The sequence below is a fragment of the Carcharodon carcharias genome, chromosome 22 (genome assembly GCF_017639515.1).
Source record: "Carcharodon carcharias isolate sCarCar2 chromosome 22, sCarCar2.pri, whole genome shotgun sequence".
In the NCBI taxonomy this organism is placed as follows: Eukaryota; Metazoa; Chordata; class Chondrichthyes; order Lamniformes; family Lamnidae; genus Carcharodon; species Carcharodon carcharias.
Window position 1 is genome coordinate 13,540,610 of NC_054488.1, and position 26,297 is coordinate 13,566,906.

General features: G+C 41.6%; 1 protein-coding gene across 1 annotated transcript; it reads left to right on the forward strand.

The window, feature by feature from the left end:
* Positions 1-921: 921 nt before the first annotated feature.
* tmem220 (transmembrane protein 220) lies at positions 922-25,239 on the forward strand. The gene is made up of 6 exons (XM_041217391.1): positions 922-1,038; positions 12,767-12,796; positions 12,913-12,973; positions 17,053-17,176; positions 19,039-19,098; positions 24,824-25,239. The coding sequence occupies exons 1-6, from the start codon at positions 1,003-1,005 to the stop codon at positions 24,951-24,953; spliced, it is 441 nt and encodes a 146-aa protein (XP_041073325.1). The 5' UTR covers positions 922-1,002; the 3' UTR covers positions 24,954-25,239.
* The last annotated feature ends 1,058 nt before the right edge of the window (positions 25,240-26,297 follow it).

A 26,297-nucleotide genomic window follows, 5' to 3' on the forward strand; every position in this document is an offset into this window, starting at 1 on the left:
AACCAACAGGTACCACTGATTAACATCTAGCTAGTTTTGTGGAACAAATAACATGAATGGGGTTGCAACAACAACAACAACTTATATTTATATAGTACCTTTACACCCCAAAGTACTTCACAGGAGCATTATAAAACAAAATATGATACTGAGCCACACAGGAAGATATTAGGTCAGATGACCAAAAGCTTGGCCACAGAGGTAGGTTTTAAGGAATGTCTTACAGTAGGAAAACAAGGTACAGGGAGAGAATTCCAGAGCTTGGAGCCTAGACAACTGAAGGCACGACCAACAATGGTGGAATTATTCAAACCGGAGATGCTGAAGAGGCCAGAATTGGAGGGGCACAGATATCTCGAAAGGCTGTGGGACTGGAGGAGATTACAGAGATGGGGAGGGGGCTAGACCATTTCACATTTAAATTTAGGGCTACGTTAAAAAAAATCTATAAAGGATACTGGAGAAATTAAAAATAATTTCCAAGATTGTTTTTAGCAAAGCCTCCTTTAAATTTCTGGCAAACAGATGTCTGAGTGAAGTGTCAGGAGTCGTCATAACCACTAGTAATAAAACTTCTGCCTGGGTCATGTCAAGACAATGTGTGCTGGGGTTTCATTCTGCAACTTAGATTAAACTGATTTCATTTGGCTCCAATACATTTTCCTTCTTTTTATTGTGATTTAAAGGCAGTATTTGCTGCCTTGGAGGTACTGAGACGAGGCTCCATGGCCATCCTTGGGAATGGTCTTTCTGAAATACTTCAACAGGCAGCTTTGTCCTCAGACCTCTGAGGAAAAGAAAGTTGAAGTTATCTTCACCTCCCCGCTACCCCGGGCACGCAAAGCGTAAGGGGTGGATCCCCCACACAACACGTCACCAGCACAAAGTTACTGGGTAAGAATATGAAACGGAAGGAAAATGGAAGGAAAATCACAGCCAGGTCTCTGCAATTCGCCTCCCCCGCCGGTCTACCTCTGGTCCTGGAAAGCCTGCAACTTCTGCATGGCTTTCTTTTTTGCGCTCGCTGCTTACGTGCAGGTGAGTTTCCTGTTAACTGCTCGCGAACTCAGTGGGGTAACAAGTTTCATTCAACAACCCCCCCCCCCACCTCCCCAGTGCACATAATGTGGGACAACGTGCCCAAGTCCAACTTCGCTCCCCGATTGTATCACCCCCAAAAAAGGTGTTCCAGGTTATTGTGACTGGCATCCTCTTTTTTTAAAAAATTATTGTTTTCAATAATTAACAGCAGAGTTTGAAAAAAAAACTCAGCCAGGCTACTTTCCAGCCTCTGTGTTCACTTGGTTCATGGAGAATTAACTGCAATCCAAGCTATTTACCATCTTCCTTAATTTTGTGAAAAGGGTTATCCCAACTGCTTTAGAATGTCCAATACCAGTTTGCATCAAGACAACCTCAACAGGCCAAATGAGAGATAAAAACAAAAACAAAAAACTGTGGATGCTGGAAATCCAAAACAAAAACAGAATTACCTGGAAAAACTCAGCAGGTCTGGCAGCATCGGCGGAGAAGAAAAGAGTTGACGTTTCGAGTCCTCATGACCCTTCAACAGAACTGTTCTGTTGAAGGGTCATGAGGACTCGAAACGTCAACTCTTTTCTTCTCCGTCGATGCTGCCAGACCTGCTGAGTTTTTCCATGTAATTCTGTTTTTGTTTAGGCCAAATGAGAGTATCAGTGCAAAAGACAAGGCTGAAGCATTTGCAACAATCTTCAGCCAGAAGTCCCAAGTGGATGACCCATCTCGGCCTCCTTCGGAGATCTGCAGCAACACAGATGCCAGTCTTTAGACAATTTGATTCACTCCACATGATATCAAGAAACGGCTGAAGGCACTGGACACTGCAAAGGCTATGGGCCCTGACAATATTCTGGCAATAGTGCTGAAGACTTGTGCTACCGGAACTAGCCGTGCTCCTAGCCAAGTTGTTCCAGTACAGCTACAACACTGGCATCTGCCCAGCAATGTGGAAAATTGCCCAGGTATGTCCCATAACAAAAAGCAGGACAAATCCAATCCGGCTAATTACCGCCCCATCAGTCTACTCTTGATCATCAGTAAAGTGATGGAACGTGTCATCAACAGTGCTATCAAGCAGCACTTGCTTAGCAATAATCTGCTCACTGACGTTCAGTTTGGGTTCCGAAAGGATCACCGAGCTCTTGACCTCACTACAGCTTTGGTTCAAACATGGACAAAAGAGCTGAACTCCAGAGGTGAGGTGAGAGTGGCTGCCTTTGACATCAAGGCAGCATTTGACCTAGTGTGGCATCAAGGAGCCCTAGCAAAACTGGAGTCAATGGGAATCCGGGGGAAATCTCTCCACTGCTTGGAGTCATATCCAGAACAAAAGAAGATGGTTGTTGCTGTTGGAAGCCAATCATCTCAGTTCCAGGACATCACTGCAGGAGTCTCTCAAGGTGGTGTCCTCAGCCCAACCATCTTCAGCCGCTTCATCAATTACCTTCCTTCTATCATAAGGTCAGAAGTGGAGATGTTTGCTGATGATTGCACAATGTTCAGCACCATTTGCAACTACTCAGATACTGAAGCAGCCCCTGTTCAGATGCAGCAAGACCTGGATAATATCCAGCCTTGGGCTGACAGTGGCAAGTTAACATCCGTGCCATGTTGCCAGGCAATGACCATCTCCAACAAGAGAGAATCCAAGAGCCTCTTGACATTCAATGCTATTGCCATCATTGAATCCCTCATTATCAACATCCTAGAGTTTACCATTGACCAGAAACTGAACTGGACCAGCCATATAAATACTGTGGCTACAAGAGAAGGTCAGAGGCTAGGCATCCTGTGACAAGTAACTTACTTCCTGACTCCCCAAAGCCTGTCCACCATCCACAAGGTGCAAGTCAGGAGTGTGATTGAATACTCTCCACTTGCCTGGATGAGTGCAGCTCCAACAACACTCAAGAGATTTGACACCATCTAGGACAAAGCATCTTGATTGGACCCCAACCAGAAACATTCACTCCCTCCACCATCGACACACAGTAGCAGCAGTGTGTACCATCTACAAGATGCACTGCAAGAATTCGCTTAGACAGCACCTTCTAAACTCATGACCACTACCATCTAGAAGGACAAGGGCGGCAGGTGCATAGGAACACCACCATCTGGAAGTTCCCCTCCAAGCCACACACCATCCTGAATTGGAAATATATTGCCATTCCTTCACTGTTGCTGGGTCAAAATCCTGGAACTCCCTCCTTAACAGCACTGCGGGTATACCTAAACCACATGGACCGCAGCAGTTCAAGAAGGTGGTTCACTGCCACCTTCTGTTATGAAAGTATGATAATTTTCAGAATATTATTCTGGTTTATTGTAAAGTAGGTTTATGGGTGTGAGTGTAGTTGGTCCTGTCAATGTGATTTAATTACATTTGGAATCAGGTAGACTGCAAGCTGAAATTATCAAAAGAAGCTAGATGTATTTGAAAAGCTAAGGAGTAAACATGGATACTGGCTTAGCATGTAAGGTAAGAAGGGAATTTGCATTTTTAGATAAGTGAAGGGATTGTTTGGATTTCAAAGGGATGCTTGTCTATTTACAACTAGCCAGATAAGCAAGGCTACGGAGTATGTTTATTTTTCCCAAAGATTACTGACAATATTGGCAACATGAAGCTTTTTATATTATGGGAAAAAACATAAGGAACAATAGAATTTACATATTAAAGAGAGAGAAACATACATAAAGGAGAATGAAATATATGTGAGGTGAGGGTCATGTAAGTTCTAACAGGAATGTGTGAAAAAGCCTTGAAGAAGCTTCCAAACATTTGTACATAAGTCAGCTGTGTCCAGTAACTGAAGTTGGAGAAAACCATTTGGAACTCCACTGTCAAATGTGTACTTTGTTAACTTGCTGGTTTTGTTTTAAATCTAAAATCTATTGTGAACTGTTGCCTTAAAGGGGGTGTGTAAATGGGAGTTGGGTTAATTCGGAACTTTAGGATTTGTTAGAATATTAAGTCTTATGTATGTGTTTGAAATCTTTTATTTTGTTAATAAATATTTAATTTAATTTTTAAAATCTCTAAAGGTCTTAGTAGACTCATTACTTCTGAAATCAGTGCACACATCTTCTCATTGTAAATACAAATTGCAAATCTTTTGTGATAGCATGGCTAAATTTTCCTTGCGAATTTGGTTCACCTGGCACACATCATCTGCCACATCATAACACTTCTCAAGGGCAGTTAGAGACAGATGATAAATGCTGGCCTAGCCAGTGAAGCCCACATCCCAGGAATGAATAAAATAAATTATTATTTGAAATAAGGTCATCTTTCCCAGTCCCACAACCCTCCGAGATTTTTGCACTCCTGTAATCCTGGCCCCTTGTGCTTCCCAAATCATAATTGCTGCACCATTGGTGGATGTGCCTTCAGTTGCCTGGGCCCCAAACTCTGGAATTCCCTCTCTACACCTCTCCATCTCTCGACTCCACTTTTCTCCTTTGAGATATGTCGTCAAGCCTACTTCTTTGACCAAGCTTTTTGGTCTCCTTTATGGCCTGCTGTCATAATTTGTTTTATAATGCCTCTGTGAAGCACTTTGGGTGGTTTATTATGTTAAAGGTGCTATATATAAGTACAAGTTGCTGTTGGAGAAACACATATAAAGATAAGGGAACTACTTTGTAAGAAATGGATTTAAAGAGATGCTTGCCACCAGGAAAAATTGTTTAATCTTCAGGAAAGGGCCCTTGTTATTTTTATCATACAGGTCCATATTTTGCAGTTGTACTGATGATGAAACTGTCAATGTTCACCATCGTTACAACTGTGAAACTGACAGCAACTTCAGGTATCCACACACACACAAACACAGAAATCCAGAAGTTGCTGTCAGTGACTCCTGCTGCTCCACTGGACACACTGTTGAAGTCCCCCCAGACGGAAATCTTAGAAATTGCTTGAATTGATGTGAACTTCCACTCTTAGGCTACTTATCTCAACTTAAGAACCTTGGAAAAGTTACACAAGGTAAAATGAGGTGTAGCTGGATGTTTTAACGGTGTAATAAGTTCCTCTTCAGAGTGGAAAGCGAAATGTGTAGTAGTGTCCAAAAAGAAAATCATACCAGAATGTAAGATCACAGTGAAGGATAAAAAGGTCACACAGGTCGACAAATTTTGTTAAAAGCAAAACACTGCAGATGTTGGAAATCTGAAAGAAAAATAGAAAATGCTGGAAAAACTCAGCAGGTCTGGCAGCTTCTGTGTAGCGATAAACAGGGTTAAGCATTTTGAGTCCATACGACTCTTCTTCAGAGCAAATTTTGTTACCTAGGAAGTATGTTAGTATTGAACAGAAAGGGCAACCAAGTGATAAGACAAAGGACTGCAATGGCCAAAAATGCATTTCAAAAAAATTAAGAAAATAATGATCAACTCAAAATTAGTCATGAAAACAAAACTGAGAATCACACCAATTTTGACATCTGGAAGGGAGTGTTGGACGATCAGTGGAGTAATGCAGAGAAGAATTGAGGCTGCAGCATTGTGGTTTTTGAAGATATCTTGGACAAGTCACACTACCAATGAAGAGGTGCAAGTAAAATCTGAGACCAACAGAACTCTGCTGACCAATTTCAGGAAGAGACAGTTGGAATTTCTTGGACACATAATAAAAAATCATGATTTCGGAAGTCTGATGCTGATGGGAAAGATCAATGGTAAAAGAGACCGAGGTAGATAAAGAATGACCTTATTAAAGAGCCTTGCAAACTGATTGAATGTACCACCAACGAAGATGATCCATGCCTCTAGAGCAAGATTAATATTGAGGTCCATACTCCCTCTTGGGACATGGTACCCGTGAGAGAAAGAGAATAAGTTCCTAATTATTGTGGGCCAACCTCTCTGGCCCTGAAAAACTAACTTTATGGAATGTCAAATTTCTCTATATGATAAACATACCATAGATTTTTAAAAAATATAATGGGCTGGATTTTGTGGTGAAATAATGTGCTGCCATTGACCTTGAAGAAAGCTGTCTACAAAGAGCTAGCGATCTCTGTGGCATGGCCTGCCCCTTTCCTGCAGGCTGTTTAAATCTGGTGCTAAATCAATGAGCTCTCCAGGTGTCCAGCAACAGTGATGTCATTAAGTAGGATAAGCAACCAATCACAGTGAAGTAATCTCACATAGCAAACCAAGAATGCACTACTTTCACTTTAATATTTTAGATTGTGAAATTAATGATTATGATTGGATTAAGAAAGAAGCTGATGTACAAATAAACAATGCATATTTAAAAATGGGTTTTTTTTGTCATAATGGAGAAATTTGACATTCACCAATTGTTAAATTAACTTCTCAGGGCTGGTGAAGGTGTTCAGCAATAAGTATGAACTTAGTCCACTCTTAAAATCCCAGTTACACCTCACTTAACAAGTGTAACTTTTTCAAAGGTTCTTACAGCAAGGCTAGCAGCACCCTCTGTAGAAGCAATAATTACTGACAGAATCTCTAGATAACTGTGTTATTGTGGGCATGTGCAGAGCCTCAAAGTTACTGTCAGTTTTTTTAGCTTACACCTTCATCCCATGTGTATGCTCAGTCTTCATTTCACTCCCTATAAAATCATTTAAAAGTGAAGGATAATCAGTGTGTTTTACTTCCTGGTTTGCTGACTGTGAGAATACTTCAATGCGATTGGCTCCTTAGCTTGCCTGATGACATTGCTATAGTTGAGATCAAGTATAGCTAGCACCAGAATCAAGTTAACTTCGGGAAAGTGGAAATCCACAGCACAAAGATTGTCGGATCCAGCCCATTGTCAGCAGTGAGAGGGCTGTGCAATTTTGTAGACTGGCAGAATTTGTGAAAGTTGGTGGGTGACATGACAAGACAATAAGGTTGCACCCAACTGGTCTTGTGTGCTCCTTTCCACATCTTCTTCCATAGGAAGGGTTCTGCCCTCTGAAGGTTCAGCTCGTTTACAACCATCAGCAAGTCAATGTTCACTTTCCCATCAGATGTCATGATGCCTCCACTTTAAGGCAGTTCATCATTCCACTAATATTTAACCCAAAAAGACAAGTTTCAGGCTGATTCCAGGGCGACGAAGCTATTCCGCTGATATCTCTACGGCATCCAACAATACCAGGCACACTGGTGTAATGTTTATTCAACAATCACTGAATTCACCATTTACTTTATTACCTGTTTAATTATGTTTGCCTTTCCTCCTCCTGTCTCATTCTGTTCTTCATTTCTGAGGGAATGTGGTGACCATGAGCCTCCTGTGCATCTCTTATGTTAATCACGCTCTTATAAGTGGCTGTGCTTTCGGCTGCCTAGGCCTCAAATTCCGGAATTCCCTCCCTAAACCTCTGCACTTCTCTCTTTTCCTTTCAGGGGCTCCTTAAAGCCGAACTCATTGAACAGGCTTATGTGGCTCAGTGTCAAATTTTGTTTGGCAACACTCCTGGTGAAGCACCTTGGGATGTTTTACTCCATTAAAGCTGCTATATAAATGCAATCTCTTGCTGTATAGCAGTAAGATCTTACGCTCAAATCTGAAACCATTGTAGGTTAGCATAACATACAATAAAAGATGCAACACATCAACTGTTTAATGTTCCTATTTTTATACAAACTACAGCTAACTTTGCATGATCAGAGTAGCTATGGAATAACATTGGAAATCAAAATTATATAGCTAATGTATTCGATAATAGTAATTTTGCCATCAACATTTTGTGGTTAAGGCTCCAACAGCCCTACAACCCTCTATGTTCCTTCAATTTTATCCTTTTATACATCCCCAATTTTCATTGCCCACCATTGGTGGTTGCACTTTCAGTTGCCTAGGCTCCGAGCTCTGGAATTCTCTGATTAAGTATCTCTGGCTCCCTCTCCTCCTTTAAGACTCTCCTTAAAATCTATTTTTCTGATCGATCTTTTGTTCATCTGTCCTCATCTGATGTGGTTAAGTGATCTCAGATAGAGAAGCAGTTATCATGCTACAGTTGGTCTCAGCAATACTCAGCATGGTGGGATGGGAGAGCCAGAGAGGAGGAATGGGCAGGGGTTCTATCTCTAATCCACCATCCTCAGAACTACAGCTGCAAAGTTCTGAAACTCTCATCAATGCTTTTGTTCCCTTCAAACTCACCTACTTCAGTAGTCTCCTGACTCCTCCCCCCTCCAGCCATTTTCCAGCCTTTGTAAACTTAATTTCATCCTAAATCCTGCCTAACTTATACTGAATTCAGTTTAGCCATCAGCCCTGTGCTCACTGACCTATGTTAGCTCCCAGTCCAACAACACCTCAGCTTTAAATTTCTCATCAATTTGTTCAAATCCCTCCATGGCCTTGCCGCTCCCCAGCTCTCTGGCTCCAACAGCCCTACCACCCTCTATGTTCCTTCAATTTTATCCTTTTGTACATCCCCAATTTCCATTGCCCACCATTGGTGGTTGCACTTTCAGTTGCCTAGGCTCCGAGCTCTGGAATTCTCTGATTAAGTAGCTCTGGCTCCCTCTCCTCCTTTAAGACTCTCCTTAAAATCTATTTTTCTGATCGATCTTTTGTTCATCTGTCCTAAAATCTCCTGATGTGGTTCAGTGTCAAAGTTTGTCTGATTTTGTCTCTGAAGCCCTTTGCTACATTAAAGGTGCTTTTGGAGGCACATAGTTGAAATGTACGGATATAAGTGAGTGCAGGGCTGGATTCTATTGTAATGAACCTCATGTTAAAACAAAAACAGAATTACCTGGAAAAACTCAGCAGGTCTGGCAGCATCGGCGGAGAAGAAAAGAGTTGACGTTTCGAGTCCTCATGACCCTTTGACAGAGCTGTCACATATAATTGTACCTGTCCATATAACTTGATGACTTGTTTGGAGCTTTGGTTTAGCATGTAGAGTACAGAATATTCACAATATTTGCAACAAAGTCAGAAGTAATGCAATATGTTGACAGGGTGTGGAAGGTAATTTGGGGGGAGGGTGAGATGCTGCTATTTCTGGATAAACCAAGCTTTTTATACAGCTGTGCTTTTTGAAGAAAACGCTGGTGACACCAAAGTCATTCACATGCATTATTTGCAGTTCAAAGTCTGATGAACGGGGAACTTTTAAAATAAACACCGGCTTTTAGCTCTTCTGTAGCACCTCTGGAACGTATTATAAACAGGCTGCAATAATGTTATATGCACTTTGACTACAAGCTTAATTTATATTGCAATAAGATTTATTCTTACAGTCATAACTTTTAATACATATTCTTGTTCTTTTTATTTCAATTCACAATTTTTTTTTTTTGCTAATGCCCCTCTTCAATGCATTGAGATTGGAGTATGACCTGTCTTACCTCCTTTTGTTGAGGTCTCTTTGTTTCTGGCTCATACTGATTTTGTTACAACAGACTTGACGTCTACAGGGATTCACAGAAACAACTCACTGTACCACTATGCTGTACCTCGACTGCTACCCAGTTAATAAGATCTCAGCGTGGAATTTTCTGTCAGGGTTGATTTTATGGGAAAGTGGAGTAAGATTCGACAACACGCTTTAGTACAGCAACAATAGCTACTTATACTAAGATAAAAGCAAAATACAATGGAGGCTGGAAATCTAGAACAAAACAAAAATACCCGGAAAAACTCAGCAGGCCTGACAGCATTCGTGGAGAGGGATACAGTTGACATTTCGAGTACGTATGGCCCTTCATCAGAATTTAAGGCATATAGTATTAGTTCTGATGAAGGGTCTTACAGACTCAAAACGTCAACTGTATCCCTCTCCGCAGATGCTGTCAGGCCTGCTGAGTTTTTCCAGGTATTTTTGTTTTTGAGCTACTTACACTTACACCTTTAACATTATAAAATGTTCCAAGGTGCTGTACAGGAGCATTTTACAATAAAATGACAAACTGAGCCACAAAAGGCAATATTAAGGCAAATGGCCAGTCAAAGAGGCAAGTTTTAAGAAACATCCTAAAGGAAGAGAGAGAAACAGTGAATCAGAGCAGTTTAGGGGGATTGCAGAACTTCAGACCTAGGCAGCCGAAGCCTTCTTCACCAGTAGCGGAGCAACAAAAATTGGGAGTGCTGAGAGGGCAGAATTAGATGAATGCAGGTATCCCAGAAGGCTGTGGGGCTGGAGGAGATCACAGGTGCAGAGGGGCAAGGCCATGGAAGGATTTGAAAACGCGGATGGGAATTTTAAAGCCAAGATGCTGTTTGACTGTGGCCAGACAAATTAGTCACTGCAAAAACACGTCAGTCGAAGACCACGCATTTTCGCTCTGATGTACCATTACTGATATTAGCCTGAGCCTTTTTAAGGTTAAGTAACTGACTATTTTTTGTGATATGAAAATTGTAGCAGCAAGGAAAAAGCCAAGATTGTGTCAGCTTGTAATTATTATGGATATGCCACTTAGTCATAAATGCTTCAAGTGAGTCAGCAAAAGTTTAAAGTTAGCAAAAATGATAACCTTTTAGACATAATAATTTCCATGTTTTTCTGTGGGAATAAATATTTGTCATGTTTATTGGTACTAAAATTATGCTGGTGCAGTGAATTGAACACACAATGGGCTATGTAAATGCAACCCATGAGTAGAGGTCACAGAACCACTGAATAGTGCAGAAGTAGGCCATTTGGCCCATCATGTCTGCTCTGCCTCTTTGAATTAGCATTTCATCTAATGCCATTCTCCTGCCTTCTCCCTGTAACTCTGTACATTCTTTCATTTCAAATAATCATCCAATTCCCTTTTGAATTCCTTGACTGAACCTGCCTGTGCCAGTGCATTCCAGATCCCAACCACTTGCTGTGTGAAAAAGTTATATCTCGTATCACGTTTAATTCTTTTACCAATTACTTTAAATCTGTGCCATCTTGTTCTCAATCCTTCTGCCAATGGGAACAGTTTCTCCCGATCTACCCTGTCCAGGCCCCTCAAGATTTTGAATAGCTCCATTAAATCTCCTCTCAACCTTCTTTTCTCCAAGGAAAAGTCCCAACTTCTCCAATCTAACTTCATAACTGAAGTTTCTCATCCCTGGAACCATTCTTGTAAACCCCTTCTGCACTTTCCAATGCCTTCACATCCTTCCTAAAATGCAGCACCCAGAACTGGACACAATACTCCAGCTGAGGTATAACTAGTGTCTTACAAGCTCAGCTTAACCTCCTTGCTCTTGCATTCTATGCCCCTATTAATAAAGCCTAGGATACTGCATACTTTACTAACTACACTCTCAACCTGTCCTGCCACCTTTAATGACTTTTGCACATATACACCCATGTCCCTCTGCTCCTGCACCCCCTTTAGAATTGTCCCCTTTATTTTATATTGTCCGTCCTGCTCTTCTTCCCAAAATGAATCACCTCACAATTCTCTGCATCGAACTTCATCTGCCACCTATCTGCCCACTCCACCAACTTGTCCATGTCCTTTTGACATTTACACTGACCTCCTCACAGTTTACAATGCTTCCAAGTTTTGTATTGTTGGCAAATTTTGCAATTGTTCCCTGTACACCAAGGTCTAGATCATTAATATATATCAGGAAAAGCAAGGGTCCCAATACTGACCCCTAGAGAACTCTTCAACAAACCTGCCTCCACTGAGAAACAACCAATAACCACCATTACTCTGTTCCCTGTCACTCAGCCAATTTTGTATCCATGTTGCTACTGTCGCTTTTATTCCATGAGCTATAACTTTTCTCACCAGTCTGTTGTGCGTCACTGTATCAAATGCCTTTCAGAAGTCCATGTACACCACATCGACAGCCTTGCCCTTGTCAACCCTCTCTGATACCTCTTCAAAAAATGCCCTATTCCCTTAATTAACCTGCATTTGTCCGTGTGGCAATTAATTCTCTCCTGAATAATAGCTTCTAGAAGTTTCCCCATCGCTGAAGTTAAAGGTAATTGATAGTTTGGAATCGCATTGTTAATTTGAATTATATTTTTAATGTCAGTACTTTCTTACGAACTAAAATATGTAAACTTATGCATTTTAGCTAGCAGAATGAATTTTTTTTTCACTATTCCAGTCATATAGGTAGGATATATAGAATTGTACTGCGGGGGAACAGATGTATAGAAGTCATGAAAATTTCAGACATCAGGGTTAAGTGTTGGTGTAATTACAATTTTGTGAAGTATTTCAGGAATTTGAACTGATATGCCACCAATACTCTCAACTTGTACACTGTTGTACTTTGCATGGAGAGAACCCCCTCATTGTAAGGTAAACAGCGCACTCTACTGTCCCATATTGTGTATTGTCTAGAGTGGCTGTGTTATTTAATCATGCACCAATGGTTTAAATAATCAAACCAACTTAACAGAACATAAATCTGCTTCCAAATTTCTGCTAACTGCACATTTCCTAGATTTGCATAAAATTAGCCATTTTATGCAAATCTAGGAAGTGTGCAGTTAGCAGAAGTTTGGAAGCAGATTTATGTTCCGTTGTTAAATTTGTATGATTATTTAAATCACTGATACATAATTAAATGACAGAGACACTCATCACCACATTGAAGAACCTCCACTGCTGTGTCTGTGATTGAAAATACCTAAACATTTGCTTAATGGGTTTTGACATCACCTCATATACACAAATGCAGCTGGTCACCCTGCACCGTAATTAAAATTAAATAGTTGAAAAGTCAACAGTTATGAATCTCCATCGCAAAACAATTTATTCAAAAATGTAATCTCTCTTTTTTTTTGAATTGTCACAGATTAATGATCCAGATGCAGGAATATGGATCGTGAGTATATTTAATTACAAAGTGGACTACCTAAGAATTGCTCAGTAATATTTTGGTTATATGTTGATGTTAAGTAAAGAACAAAGAAATTTGTCACCATCTCTTTTCATCAACAGGTTGCCTATGTAATCCCTGCTGCTTTATCCTTTCTTGTTGGGCTGAATCCACCAATCACAGGTAGAAAGCACATTGTCACTCAGTCAGTATTTCCCTTAGGCTATATTTATTGTTGAATGCAAAGAATGCTTCTCACCCCTGTTTCCAAATCCATGATTGGCCTTGTCGCCTCACTAACTCTGCAACCTCTTTCAGCTCCACAACTCTCCGAAATTCCTGTGCTCCCCCATTCTGGTCTCTTGTACAAACCCGATTTTCAGTGCTCCACTATTGGCGACCATGCCTTCAGTTGCTGCGATCCCAAGATCCAGAAGTCTCTCCCTGAATCTCCACCTCTCTCCTTTGAAATTATTTCTTGAACGTTACCTCTTTGACCCAGTGTTTAGTCTGACAGTGTGGTTAAATGTCAAATTTTGTTTGATGATACTTCTGTCGAGCATCTAGGGACATTTTAATAGGTTATAGGTTAGGTTATATAACAGCAAGTTGTTGTAGAATATTTTGGTGCATCTCAGAATAATGTGAGTGTCTGGCCTCGCTAATGGTTGTAAAGCGGTCTGCGTTTAGTTAGATTGAGACATTTTTAATATAGTTCTTAATGATCACAAGTGCACAGGGCAGGAAAAAGCTGCCCATACCTTGTTGCTGAATTGACCATCTCATTCAGAAAAGCTGTAAACATGGCCGGTGTAGAAAATGGAAAGGTCATTTTTCCTTTGTAATTTTTCTGCCAAAGAACTAGTTGCGGCAACTTAGCTGACCACCATGTGCTCAGTCAGCAACATATTCTGAAAAGGACCTTGCCAGTATTATCAGGTCCCTTCTTTCTCTCAGTACATGGACTTTTGATCTGAATGATGATAGCTCAGGACAAGCAGCCTTCTGCGACAGGAAAAATGATCGATCTTCATTTCTTATAGTATTTGTGCCTGAGCAGTTGTCAGTTTTCCCACTGGTACCAGTCCTGGTTATTCAGTGCAAGTGTCCTCTTCCACCTATGATCTACGAAAACAAACCTTTGCTATCCCCCCAAAATATTGAGTCTGTAAATCTGTGATTTAAGTTTGTTATGTTACACATTGAAGGTTGGACAATCTTTTCAACTGTCGCATTTCAGAAACAACCGTAAAACAAGTTTCTATTTCCATTCCCATTCATGTGGCATTTTTCATGATTGCTTTTTGCACCATCAATAATTGTTCTTTTATATATTAATTCTGGGATGTGGGAGTCGCTGGCTAGGCCAGCATTTATTGCCCACCCCTAATTGCCCATGAGAAGGTGGTGGTGAGCGGCCTTCTTGAACCGCTGCAGTCCATGTGGTGTAGGTACACCCACAGTGCTGTTGGAAAGGGAGTTCCAGGATTTTGACCCAGCGACAGTGAAGGAACGATGATACATTTCCAAGTCAGGATGGTGTGTGGCTTGGAGGGGAACTTCCAGCTGGTGGTTTTCCCATGTGTCTGCTGCCTTGTCCTTCCAGATGGTAGTGGTCGGGGTTTGGAAGATGCTGTCTGAGGAGGCATGATGAGTTCCTGCAGTGCACCTTGTAGACCTTCTGTCACTGTGCATCAGTGGCGGAGGGAGTGAATGTTTGTGGATGAGGAGCCAATCAAGCAGGCTGCTTTGCCCTGGATGGTGTCCAGCTTCTTGAGTGTTGCTGGAGCCACACTCATCCAGGCGATTGGAGAGTGTTTCCTCGCACCCCTGATTTGTGCCTTGTAGATGTTGGTCAAGCTTTGGGGAGTAAGGAGGTGAGTTATTCATCACAGGATTCCTAGACTCTGATCTTCACTTGTAGCCACAGTATTATATAGCTAGTCCAGTTCAGTTTCTGGTCAATGTTAACTCCCAGGATGTTGATAGTGGGGGATTCAGTGATGGTTATGCCATTGAATGTCACAGGGCAATGGTTAGATTCTGTCTTGTTGGAGATGGTCATTTCCTGGCACTTGTGTGACATGAATGTTACTTGCCACTTGAGAGCCCAAGTCTGGATATTGTCCAGGTCTTGCTGCATTTGGGCATGGACTGCTTCAGTTTCTGAGGAGTTGTGAATGGTGCTGAACATTGTACAATCATCAGCGAACATCCCCACTTCTGACCTTATGATAGAAGCAAGGTCATTGCTGAAGCAGCTGAAGATGGTTGGGCCTAGGACACTACCTTGAGGAACTCCTGCAGTGATGTCCTGGAGCTGAGGTGACTGACCTCCAACAACCACAACCATCTTCAATTGCGCTGGGTATGACTCCAACCAGTGGAGAGTTTCCCCCCCTGATTCTCATTGACTCCAGTTTTGCTAGGGTACCTTGATGCCTCACTCAGTCAAATGCTGCCTTGATGTCAAGGGCAGATGCTCTCACCTCACCTCCAGAGTTCAGCTTTTATGTCAATGTTTGAACCAAGGCTGTAACGAGGTCAGGAGCTGAGTGGCCCTGGCGGAACCCAAACTGAGCGTCAGTGAGCAGGTTATTGTTAAGCAAGTGCTGCTTGATAGCACTGTTGATGACCCCTTCCATCACTTTACTGATGATCGAGAAAAGACTGATGGGGCAGTAATTGGCCAGATTGGGCTTGTCCTGCTATTTCTATACAGGACATACCTGGGCACTTTTCCACGTAGCCGGGTAGATGCCAGTGTTGTAGCTGTACGGGAAACATTTGGCTAGCGGCATGGCAAGTTCTGGAACACATGTCTTCAGTACTATTGCTGTAATATTGTCAGGGCCCATTGCCTTTGCAATACCCAGCACCAAGGAAGATGGCTGTGGTTGTTGGAGGTCAATCATCTCAGTCCCGGGACATCACACAGGAGTCCCTCGGGGTAGTGTCCTAGGCCCAACCATCTTCACCAGTGCTTCATCAATGCCCATTCCTCCATCATAAGGTCAGAAGTGGGGATATTCACTGATGATTGCACAATTATTGCAACCTTTGCAACTCATCAGATGCTGAAGCAGTCTATGTCCATGCACAGCAAGACCTGGAAAACATCAGGCTTGGGCTGATAAATGAAAAGTAATATTTGCATCTCACAAGTGTCAGGCAATGACCATCTCCAACAAAAGAGAATCTAACCATCTCCTCTTGATAATCAATGGCATCACCATCACTGAACTCCACCATTGTCATCCTGGGGGGTGGGGCATCGTTAACCTTAACTGGACCAGCCACGTAAGGACTATGGCTACAAAGCAGTTCAGGGCATGGGCATTTTGCAGTGGGTGACTCACCTCCTGACACTCCAAAGTCTTTCCACCATCTATAAGGCACAAGTCAGGAGAGTGATGGAATCCTCTGCTCTTCCATGGATGAATGCCCATTAACCTTTTTAAAAAAAGAGTTCTGCTACAACTTGCACTTCACCAGATTTGATTCAGCCGCTGAAATTCAGGGTGCACTTGAGTGCTGACGGTTGTATCTCTTATCATTGTCGTTGGGTTTCAAACAATGTGTCCAGTTTTAAATCAACAAAATGTTCATTGGCACTGATGCACTTCTTTAACCCAAAGGGGCACTGCCACAATTGATGGGCTTGGTGGAGGAAAGGTTAGCATAGTTATTAGTGTCAGCTAAGCTCAGTGTCAGCACCCTTGTCTTTGAGTCAGTAAATTGTGGGTTCAAACCCTACCCCAGAGATCTGAATGTAGAATCTAGGCTGATAGAGCTGCCATCTTTCAAATGTGAAGTTAAACCAAGGCCCCATCTTGCTCAGGTGGCACCATCTTGAAGAAGAGCACAAGTACGTCCCTGATTTCATGGGCAGCTTTTTACACTTAGCCAACGTGACTGAAACAATAATTCCTCTCATTATTGTTTGTGGGATCTTGTTGTGTTGTGTGCAAATGGTTAGCTGCATTTCCCTTCATTGCAACAGCTGTAATACTTCAAAAGTACATGATTGGCTGTGAAATGATTTTGGATGTCTTGAGAGTGTGAAAGGGGTGCTATATAAATGCAAGTTCTTTCTTCCATTCTATTAGCAGTGGTGAAAGGAATGGGATATGCTATGGTAACACTAATTTTAAGGAATTCCTGTGAAGAAGCTCATAAGAAAAGGTCCATATGATATTTCCTGTCTCAATCTTGATTTTTTTCCCTCAGTTTATCATCCCTTTTACCTTAATCCTTTGTAGACAACTTTGTCTGGAGAAGTCTCTCGGATTTGCACATGTTCATGTGTTCAATGGTCGCGATCCTGTGGGCTTGGCGGCTTCAACATGCTGCAAAGAGCAACGTTTTCCAAGAGGAGGAGGGGCGGTACGCAACTTCCACTTTAACTATGTCACTGACACAAGCAATAACATTTTACTGCATGTCATAGAGTCATAGAAGTCTACAGCACAGAAAAAGGCCCTTTGGCCCATCGAGCCTGCGCTGGTCAAACAAGTAACTAACTATTCTAATCCCATTTTCCAGCACCAGGCCCATAGCCGTGTATACCATGGCATTGCAAGTGCACATTCAAATATTTCTTAAATGTTATGAGGGTTTCTCCCTCTGCCACCCTTTGAGGCAGTGAGTTACAGATTCCCACCACCCTCTGGGTGAAAAACATCTTCCTCACATCCCCTCTAATCCTCCTGCCCCTTACCTTAAATCTATGCCCCCCTGGTTATTGATCCCTCCACCAAGGGGAAAAGTTCCTTTCTGTCTACCCTATCGATGCCCCTCATAATTTTATACACCTCAATCATGTCCCCCCTCAATCTCCTCTGCTCCAAGGAAAATAACACCAGTCTATCCAATCTCTCCTCATAACTAAAACTCTCCAGCCCAGGCAACATCCTGATAAATCTCCGCTGCATTGTCTCCAGTGCAATCACATCCTTCCTATAATGTGGATTCCAGAACTGCACGCGATACTCTAGCTGTGTCCTAACCATCAGTCATTCATTTACAAGTAAACACATTTGAGTATTACTGAAAAGAAAGATGAGTTGCCAAAGTTTTTCATCTTTCTCTCATCAGGATACGCAAAAATGCCGAACTTCAAACAAGCACAAAAATTTATACAGCAGGAGAAAAAGTGCTAGACATGACATACATTCATCCCCAGGGACCCGTTCTCTGCAAACAAAAGGAATATGTTCAAGCCTTGCACAATTTTTGAATTACCCAGGAGCTTGTGGAGTCTATAGTTCCCTGTTGCTTTTGCCATGGTAATGCCTTGGCGAATCAGAGCTGATTTGCCAACCAATCAGCACCCTTTCCTCCTGTAGTATAAATTGTGGTGATTGTTTGAAATTTGGTATTCTTGTATTTGTCCTGATGAGTGCAAGATGAAAAGCTTCAGCAACATGTCTCTCTTTTCAGTAATATTCAAGCATATTTGGTTCATTTTCCTCCATTCAACATGCTGTAGAAATACAAGTAATTGCTTCTTTGGGCACCCCTTTCATTTCATTTTATTTTTGCCCTTTTGGATCTTTCCATGTCACACTCTGTCCTTTGTCCCAGAGCTTGGGCCGAGCGAGATGCTCCCAGGCCTTTTACCCAGGTCAACCTTGGTTCAGCCACTTGGCAATTTACAGGGGAGACTGGGTAATTTTCCTGTCAATCTTCAGTTTGGCTCAATTGGTATCACTTGTACCTCTGAATCAGAAGATTGAGAGCTCAAGCCTCATGTAATCTAGGCTGACACTAGAATTAAGTGCTAGATTATCAGAGATGCAATTTTTCAGTTTAGGTATTGAACTGAAGCTCGTCTAGCTGGTCAGGTGGATGTGAAAGATCCCATGGCTGGTTGTGGGACTTTGCTGTGTGCAAATTAACAATTGGGTTTACCTATATAATGAAGTGGCTGCACTTAAGTAAGCAGTAAAGTGCTTGGCATTGTTCCAAAGTGCTGTATAATTACAAGTTTTTTCATGAATGATGGCATGAGTTACCTTCAAAAGAATTTAGTTGTCTGTATTCACTGTAGTTGTTACTATGAACTTTTTCCATTTCTTTTTACATTTCTTATAGATGTAAATTCCTTTTTATGTGGGTTGTTATGTATGTGATTTGTCTGTTCAATAATTGCTTTGCTACTTTCAAATCACAATGCTTTTTTTTTTGTGAGATTATGAAATAGGACCGTTTTGATTCTTGCTCTGTTATTCTGTTTTGTTTTGCAGGGAGTTTTTGGGGTTAGTTATTATTGTTATATGGATTCTTCTGTGTCGACATTCAGGAAAGTGAGTATAGTTCAATATTTTTCAAACACATCTTCAGGCATATGATATTTAAACAAAGAAATAACATGAATAATTCATCATCTAGGTTCCTTTATTCATTCCAACAATATTCTGTACAATACTCCTAAACCTAGAAGCTCTTTCTTTCAATGTACCTGCCCACAACCTTATGCTTTCCAAGGACTACCAGAGATAGAATATATATCACAGAATCTCACAGTGCAGAAGAGGCCCTTTGGCCCATCGGGTCTCCACTGACATGTGAGAAACACCTGACTTACCTACCTAATCCCATTTACCAGCACTTGGCCCATAGCTTTGAATTTTATGATGTGCCAAGTGCTCATCCAGGCACTTTTTAAAGGAGGTGAGGCAACCCGCCTTCAACACCCTCCCAGGCAGCACATTCCAGACCATCTCCACCCTCTGGGTAAAAAAGTCTTTTCCTCACATCCCCCCTAAACCTCCTGCTCCTCACCTTGAAATTATGTCCCCTTGTGACTGACCCTTCAACTATGGGGGACAGCTGCTCCCTATCCACCCTGTCCATGCCCCTCATAATCTTGTACACCTCGATCAGGTCGCCCCTCAGTCTTCTCTGCTCCAACAAAAATAACCCAAGTCTATCCAACCTCTCTTCATAACTTAAATGTTTCATCCCAGGCAACATCCTGGTGAATCTACTCTGCACCTCCAGTGCAATCACATCCTTCCTATAATGTGGCGACCAGAACTGCACACTGTACTCCAGCTGTGGCCTCACCAAGGTTCCATACAACTCCAACATGACCTCCCTATTTTTGTAATCTATGCCTCGATTGATAAAGGCAAGTGTCTCATGCCTTTTTTACCACCCTACTAACATGCCCCTCCGCCTTCAGAGATCTATGGATACACACGCCAAGGTCCCTTTGTTCCTCAGAACTTCCTAGTGTCATGCTGTTCATTGAATACTTCCTTGTCAAATTACTCCTTCCAAAGTGTATCACCTCACACTTTTCAGGATTAAATTCCATCTGCCGCTTATCTGCCCATTTGACCATCCCATCTATATCTTCCTGTAGCTCAAGACCCTCAACCTCACTGTTTACCACCTGACCAATCTTTGTGTCATCCGCAGGCTTACTAATCCTACCCCCCAACACAGTCATCTATGTTGTTTATATTAATAACAAATAATAGGGGACCCAGCCCAGATCCCTGTGGTACGCCACTGGACACTGGCTTCCAGTCACTAAAGTATCCTTCTGTCATCACCCTCTGTCTCCCACAACTAAGCCAATTTTGAATCCACCTTATCAAATTACCCTGTATCCCATGTGCATTTGCCTTTTTTATAAGTTTCTCATGTGGGACCTTGTCAAAGACTTTGCTGAAATCCATATAAACTACATCAACTACACTACCCTCATCTGCACACCTGGTCACCTCCTCAAAAAATTCAATCAAATTTGTTAGGCATGACCTCCCTCTGACAAAGCCATGCTGACTATCCCCTGATCAAACCTTGCCTCTCCAAGTGGAGATAGATTCTCTCCTTCAGAATTTTCTCTAATAGTTTCCCTACCAGTGATGTGAGACTCACTGGACTGTAGTTCCCTGGCTTATCTCTACAACCCTTCTTAAATAGCAGAACCATCTATTATTCTGAAAACTCACGTCCTTCAGAGCAATTGGATTCTTACATATTACCACCTTATCAATGACTCTTCATTCAGTATTACTCTTTAGCAAATGTTAATGTTTACCAAAAGCCTAGGTCACAGGACTAGTGTCATATACAACATAGAGATGGTATTGTGGTTTGTCTACAGTACTGCCATTTGTTATACAAATGATCCCAGTGGTCTTAAAGAGACAGGCTAGATGTTAAATATTACAGGTGCTTCAGATCACAGACTACCCAAACGGTATCAACTAGTCCTTTAAAATTACTACTACGTCTCCTACATTTAGAGGAGACAGTGGCATAGTGATAACGTCACTGGACTAGTAATCCAGAGGCCCAGGCTAACGGTCTGGGGTCACAGGTTCAAATCCCACCACGGCAGCTGGTGGCATTAAAATTTGATTAATAAATCTGGAATGTAAAGCTAGTCTCAGTAATGGTGACCGTGGAACTATCATTGATTGTCGTAAAAACCCATCTGGTTCACTAATGTCCTTTAGGGAAGAAAATCTTTTCTGGGTTCCATGTGACTCCCAATCCACAACCATGTGGTTGACTGTCAACTACACCCTGAAATGGCCTAGCTCGACACTCAGTTCAAGGGGCAATTAGGGATGGGCAACAAATGCCGGCCTTGCCAATGATACCCACGTCCCATGAAAGAGTAAATTTTTTTTAAATTAGAGAAATATTTGAGTTAAGTTTCACCTTTTCTATCATTTTGCGTAGACGAACAATATCCAGTATGAACAGTAGCGTTCTGTATATATTTTTAAAAAGAGATAATTGACTCTTCAGTGAGTCATATGCACCCTTAACTTTCTCCCCATTCTTTCTAGGTTCTGTCATGATGTTAACCTTGGCCATAGACATTGGATAGATGGCTAGGTTCACCGATCCCCTCTTTGGCTAGAGACATGAGCTGAACATCAACCTGAAAAGAACACCCCAGCTATTCTTCTCCCCTCATGCCCCCACTCCCTCCCCTTCAATGATATAGTTTAACCTTTGCCTTGCACAATTTGTATTAGGACTCGAGCAGAGTGGGTGGATTAAATGTGTGACTTGCCACTTCAATGTGCTGCTTTTTAGTGTTCTGATGCACATTGCCATCTTGTTGCTATTATTTTTTTCCAGTTTAAGTGCACCTAGAATCATTTGCTCAGTGATTACCAGTGCCTAACAGTTAAAATGCAATGATTCATTGTGTGGAATATTAACATGAGCTGAAGTTAGTATCGCTGTTAAAAGTAAATATGTGAGATGCTGCCAAATAGCAAATATTTTTCAAATCCTGTCACTCATAGCCCTGTGGATTTCCAAACCAGTAGCTAATCTGTCAGACAACTAGAGGACTCACTCCTATCTAGCCCAGAATACATGGCTTCAGTTCTTTGCCCTCATTGCAGGATCATATTGTGCCCTGATTCCACAGTAACATAGACCAGGTCTAAATGACTAAGCTTTGTAGGTGGGCACTGCTAGCCATTTATGCAGGATTATCAGAAAAGATAACAGAGACACGGATTAATCAGGGATAGTCAGCATGGGCCTGTTAAGAGAAGGTCGTGTTTGACGAATTTTTGATGAGGTAGCAAGGAGTGTTGATGAGGGTAATGCATTTGATGTGGTCTACATGGATTTTAGCAAAGCTTTTGAGAAGGTCCCTCATGGCAGACTGGTCAAGAAAGTAAGACCCCATGGGATCCAAGGCAAAGTGGCACGTTAGATCCAAAAATTGGCTGAGAGGCTGGAAGAGAGGGTGATGGTAGATGGATATTTCTGTGACTGGAAGTCTGTTTCCAAAGGGGTTCCGCAGGGCTCGGTGCTGGGGCCCTTGCCGTTTGTGGTGTACATAAATGATTTGGACTTAAATGGAGGGCTATAATCAAGAAGTTCACAGATGACACAAAAATTGGTAGAGTGCTAGATAGTGAGGAGGATAGTCGTAAACTGTAAGACAATATCAATGGACTGGCCAGATGGGCGGTGCGGTGGTAAATGGAATTCAACCCGGAAAAGTGTGAAGTAATGCACTTGGGGAGGGTTAACAAGGCAAGGGATTACACTATGAATGGGAGGACCCTGGAAAGTACTGAAGATCAGGGGGACCTTGTTGTGCATATCCACAGATCCCTGAAGGTAGCAGGGCAGGTAGATAAGGTGGGTAAGAAGGCATATGGGATAGTTGCCTTTATTAGCCGAGGCATAGAATACAAGAACAGGGAGGTTATGCTAGAACTGTATAAAATGCTGGCTAAGCTATAACTGGAGTACTGCATGCAGTTCTGGTCACCACATTACAGGAGGGATGTAATTACACTGGAGAGGGTGCAGAGGAGATTTACCAGATGCTGCCTGGGTTGGAGGGTCTGAGCTGTGAGGAAAGATTGGAGAGGCTGGGGTTGTTTTCCTTGGAGCAGCGAAGGTTGAGAGGGGATCTGATAGATATGTATAAAATTATGAGGGGCATAAATAGGGTGGATAAGAAAGCACTTTTTCCATAAGTAGAGGGATCAGTAACCAGGGGGAGATAGATTTATGTTGAGGTAGAAGGTTAAGAGAGGAGCTGAGGAGAGATATTTTCACCCAGAGGGTGGTGGGAGTCTGGAACTCACTGCCTGAAAGGGTGGTTGTGGCAGAAACTGTTGCAACATTTAAGAAGTATTTAGATATTCACTTGCATTGCCATAGCCTCCAGGGCTATGGGCCAAGCGCTGGAAAATGGAATTAGCGTAGTCAGATCTTTGTTGACCAGCATGGACACAATGGGCCAAATGGCCTCCTTCTGTGCTGTAAACGGCTATGAGTCAAACAACTGAAGGCTCCCTCTCTGAACAGTCCTGGACTAGGCAATTGGCTCAGTGGTGCGACTCTAAAGGCTATGAGATCTAACGTTGTCTCTGATTGTCACCCCAGTTTCAGGATACATTAGAGACATATGACACAATTTTTATGATTTTGAGTGGCAGTGATCCTGAAGTTGCCTCTTTAACATGGTTGTCAAATCATTTGGTTTCCATCTTTGGTTGGAGAGCACTCCCTCCTTTCTGTACCAGCTAGCTGCCCACCTGATTTCCTGAGTGATTTCTTGATTTGATAAAAAACACCATAAATTGCGACATATAAAGTCAACCCCATTTTTCCGGCCCCAAAAATCGATTTTTGCATTTATTCATCTAATAAGTCAACCCCTCTTTTCAGCCATGAAATACTACAGTCTCTTTAGTAGACAGCCTCAATTTTTCTCCCTGCAGATTCATGTTTTATTTACTGGGTACCTTCTAAATGGACATCATGGATCAAGCAAACGATATGGGCTGTGTTGCGAAGGTGCACAAGACTTTATAATGTGCCCACTCTATATCGGAAGCAGATGACATTTCAAAATGGTGACCACCCACACCCACGCCAGTGTTTCATTTTTTACACTCGGTATACAGATCGACCCCCACTTTTGGAGGGGTTTTTCAAGGCTTCAAATGTCAACTTATACGATGACATCTATGGTATTTTAAAGGAGAACAGTAATATAGAAGGAAATACTTTAAAAACGAAAGTCTTCCCTGTTAACTTGAACATGCAGAGGCCTTTGGGAGTGATGTTTGTTATTTTCCTGATAGCCAGTTGGTCAAGGAAGAAACAAAAGCCAGTCTTTACTTGGAATAGATTTATACACAGAGTGAAACATTTCGGGTATACATCTCCTGACTCCACTCTCCTCCTGTATACGTGCTCAAGGAACCATCCAATCCCTGTCCTCCACCTGTATGTCCTTAATCTCCTTTAATACAAATTGACAATGTTTACATGACCGCAGTTGCTCATATCTATGAGGACCTAAGGCTTTATTTGGGTCATGGTAGTGTTTCCAATACAATGAATCAGTTACAAAGCACTGCCCAAAATTAGATTGGCATCCTTTACCCTATGGATAGGATTTATTTGAAATACACATTTCAAATTATCAAAGGGCAATGTGTTGTTTTATAGTATTGTTCCTTTGTGCAATCTCAGTTGGTGATAAATTTAATAGGATATTGTTATATTTTCCAGGTACCTTGGTGGCTACAGACTTTCCATTGCGGTTCTCATTACAGTCCTGCCATTCATAACATGGCTATATTATTACATCAATAAAGAGCTGCGAGCATCTTGGCCAGATCACTGCAGGAACACTATTTAGACTGGACATGAGCCAACAATGGGACCAGGAAAAGCCTCTGAACTTGACTGAAATAGATTGTTTCAAAAGAAAAACTGAACCTCCAATTTACATTAGTTTTTAAAGCTGCTGATCCAATGTGGCTTTGTGAAAGAAAACTACTTTGAATTCAAGCGCACTTTTCTGTTTAAATAGTATATTGTACATAATTTAACCTTTAATTCATGTAAATTATTAATTTTGCATTTGAGAAACTTGAACATTGATTTTTTAAAATATTAATTCGTGGGATGTGGGCATCGTTGGCTAGGCATTTATTGCCCATCCCTAATTGCCCTTGTTCAGAGGGCATTTTAAGAGTCAACCACATATCAGTGGGTCTGGAGTCACATGTAGGCCAGACCAGTTGAGGACAGCAGATTTAATTCCCTAAAGGGGCATTAGTGAACCAAATGGTTTTTTTATGACAATCATTTCATGGTCATCATTAGACTTTTCATTCCAGATATTTATTGAATTCAAATTCCACCATCTGTTGTGTTGGGATCCAAACTCAGGTTCCCCAGAGCATTACCCTGGGTCTCTGGATTACCAGTCCAGTGATAGTACTACTACGCCCCTCTACCTCCACCTCCACCTCAATGTTATGGGCTAAACACATTTATGTTTGATGTAGTGGGCAGCAAAAAGACTAAAAAGCTGAAAGTTTCTATCTGCAGTCATAATACAATAGCTTTTAGGATCATTACATGATTATCAGGGTTAAAAAGCCCACCCCTTTATGGCAGATACCATTGCAAAAAGCAACAGGTTTGCTGTGCCTAATGGACTTGCACTCCTGGAAAACTTTTATTTTGCATATCCAGAATGGCAGATAAGTAATATATTGTTATTGTGAATTAGTTACTTTGAGTTAAGACAGCAGTTTTAAAATATAAAATGCTGTAGAAACTTTCTAACAGGGAAGCAACTCTTCACAAGCTTTGAGTTAAAATGAACTTCATTAGCATTGTTACATAACGTTGCCTCTTCATACAGCCTTGCTGGTCATTGCAGTGTTAACGAGATTCATATCAACATTTCTGGGTTTAGTTCATCAAGTTTAATTCACATTGAACATTGTTCTATTCAGTTATTTGCACACTTGGAACATTTACATTGCTACCAATGTGCTCATTTTACTGAGGTCAAGACTAGTCATAGACCTACTCAAGTATAAACTAAGCTAGAATTAATTTAAAATTTATAGTTGAACACATTTTTAATTGGCCTGAATTTTGCAGTAGTAATGACAGCGAAACTGTCAGCATTCACTGTCATTACTTATCTGAAACTGATAACAATGTCTCTAGACTGCACATGTGC

Coding starts and splice junctions, on each gene's coding strand:
- tmem220 (XM_041217391.1), top strand. CDS start 1,003: ATGGCTTTCTTTTTTGCGCTCGCTGCTTACGTGCAG. Junction 1,039..12,766: donor CGCTCGCTGCTTACGTGCAG/GTGAGTTTCCTG, acceptor GAATTGTCACAG/ATTAATGATCCAGATGCAGG. Junction 12,974..17,052: donor GCTGAATCCACCAATCACAG/GTAGAAAGCACA, acceptor AATCCTTTGTAG/ACAACTTTGTCTGGAGAAGT.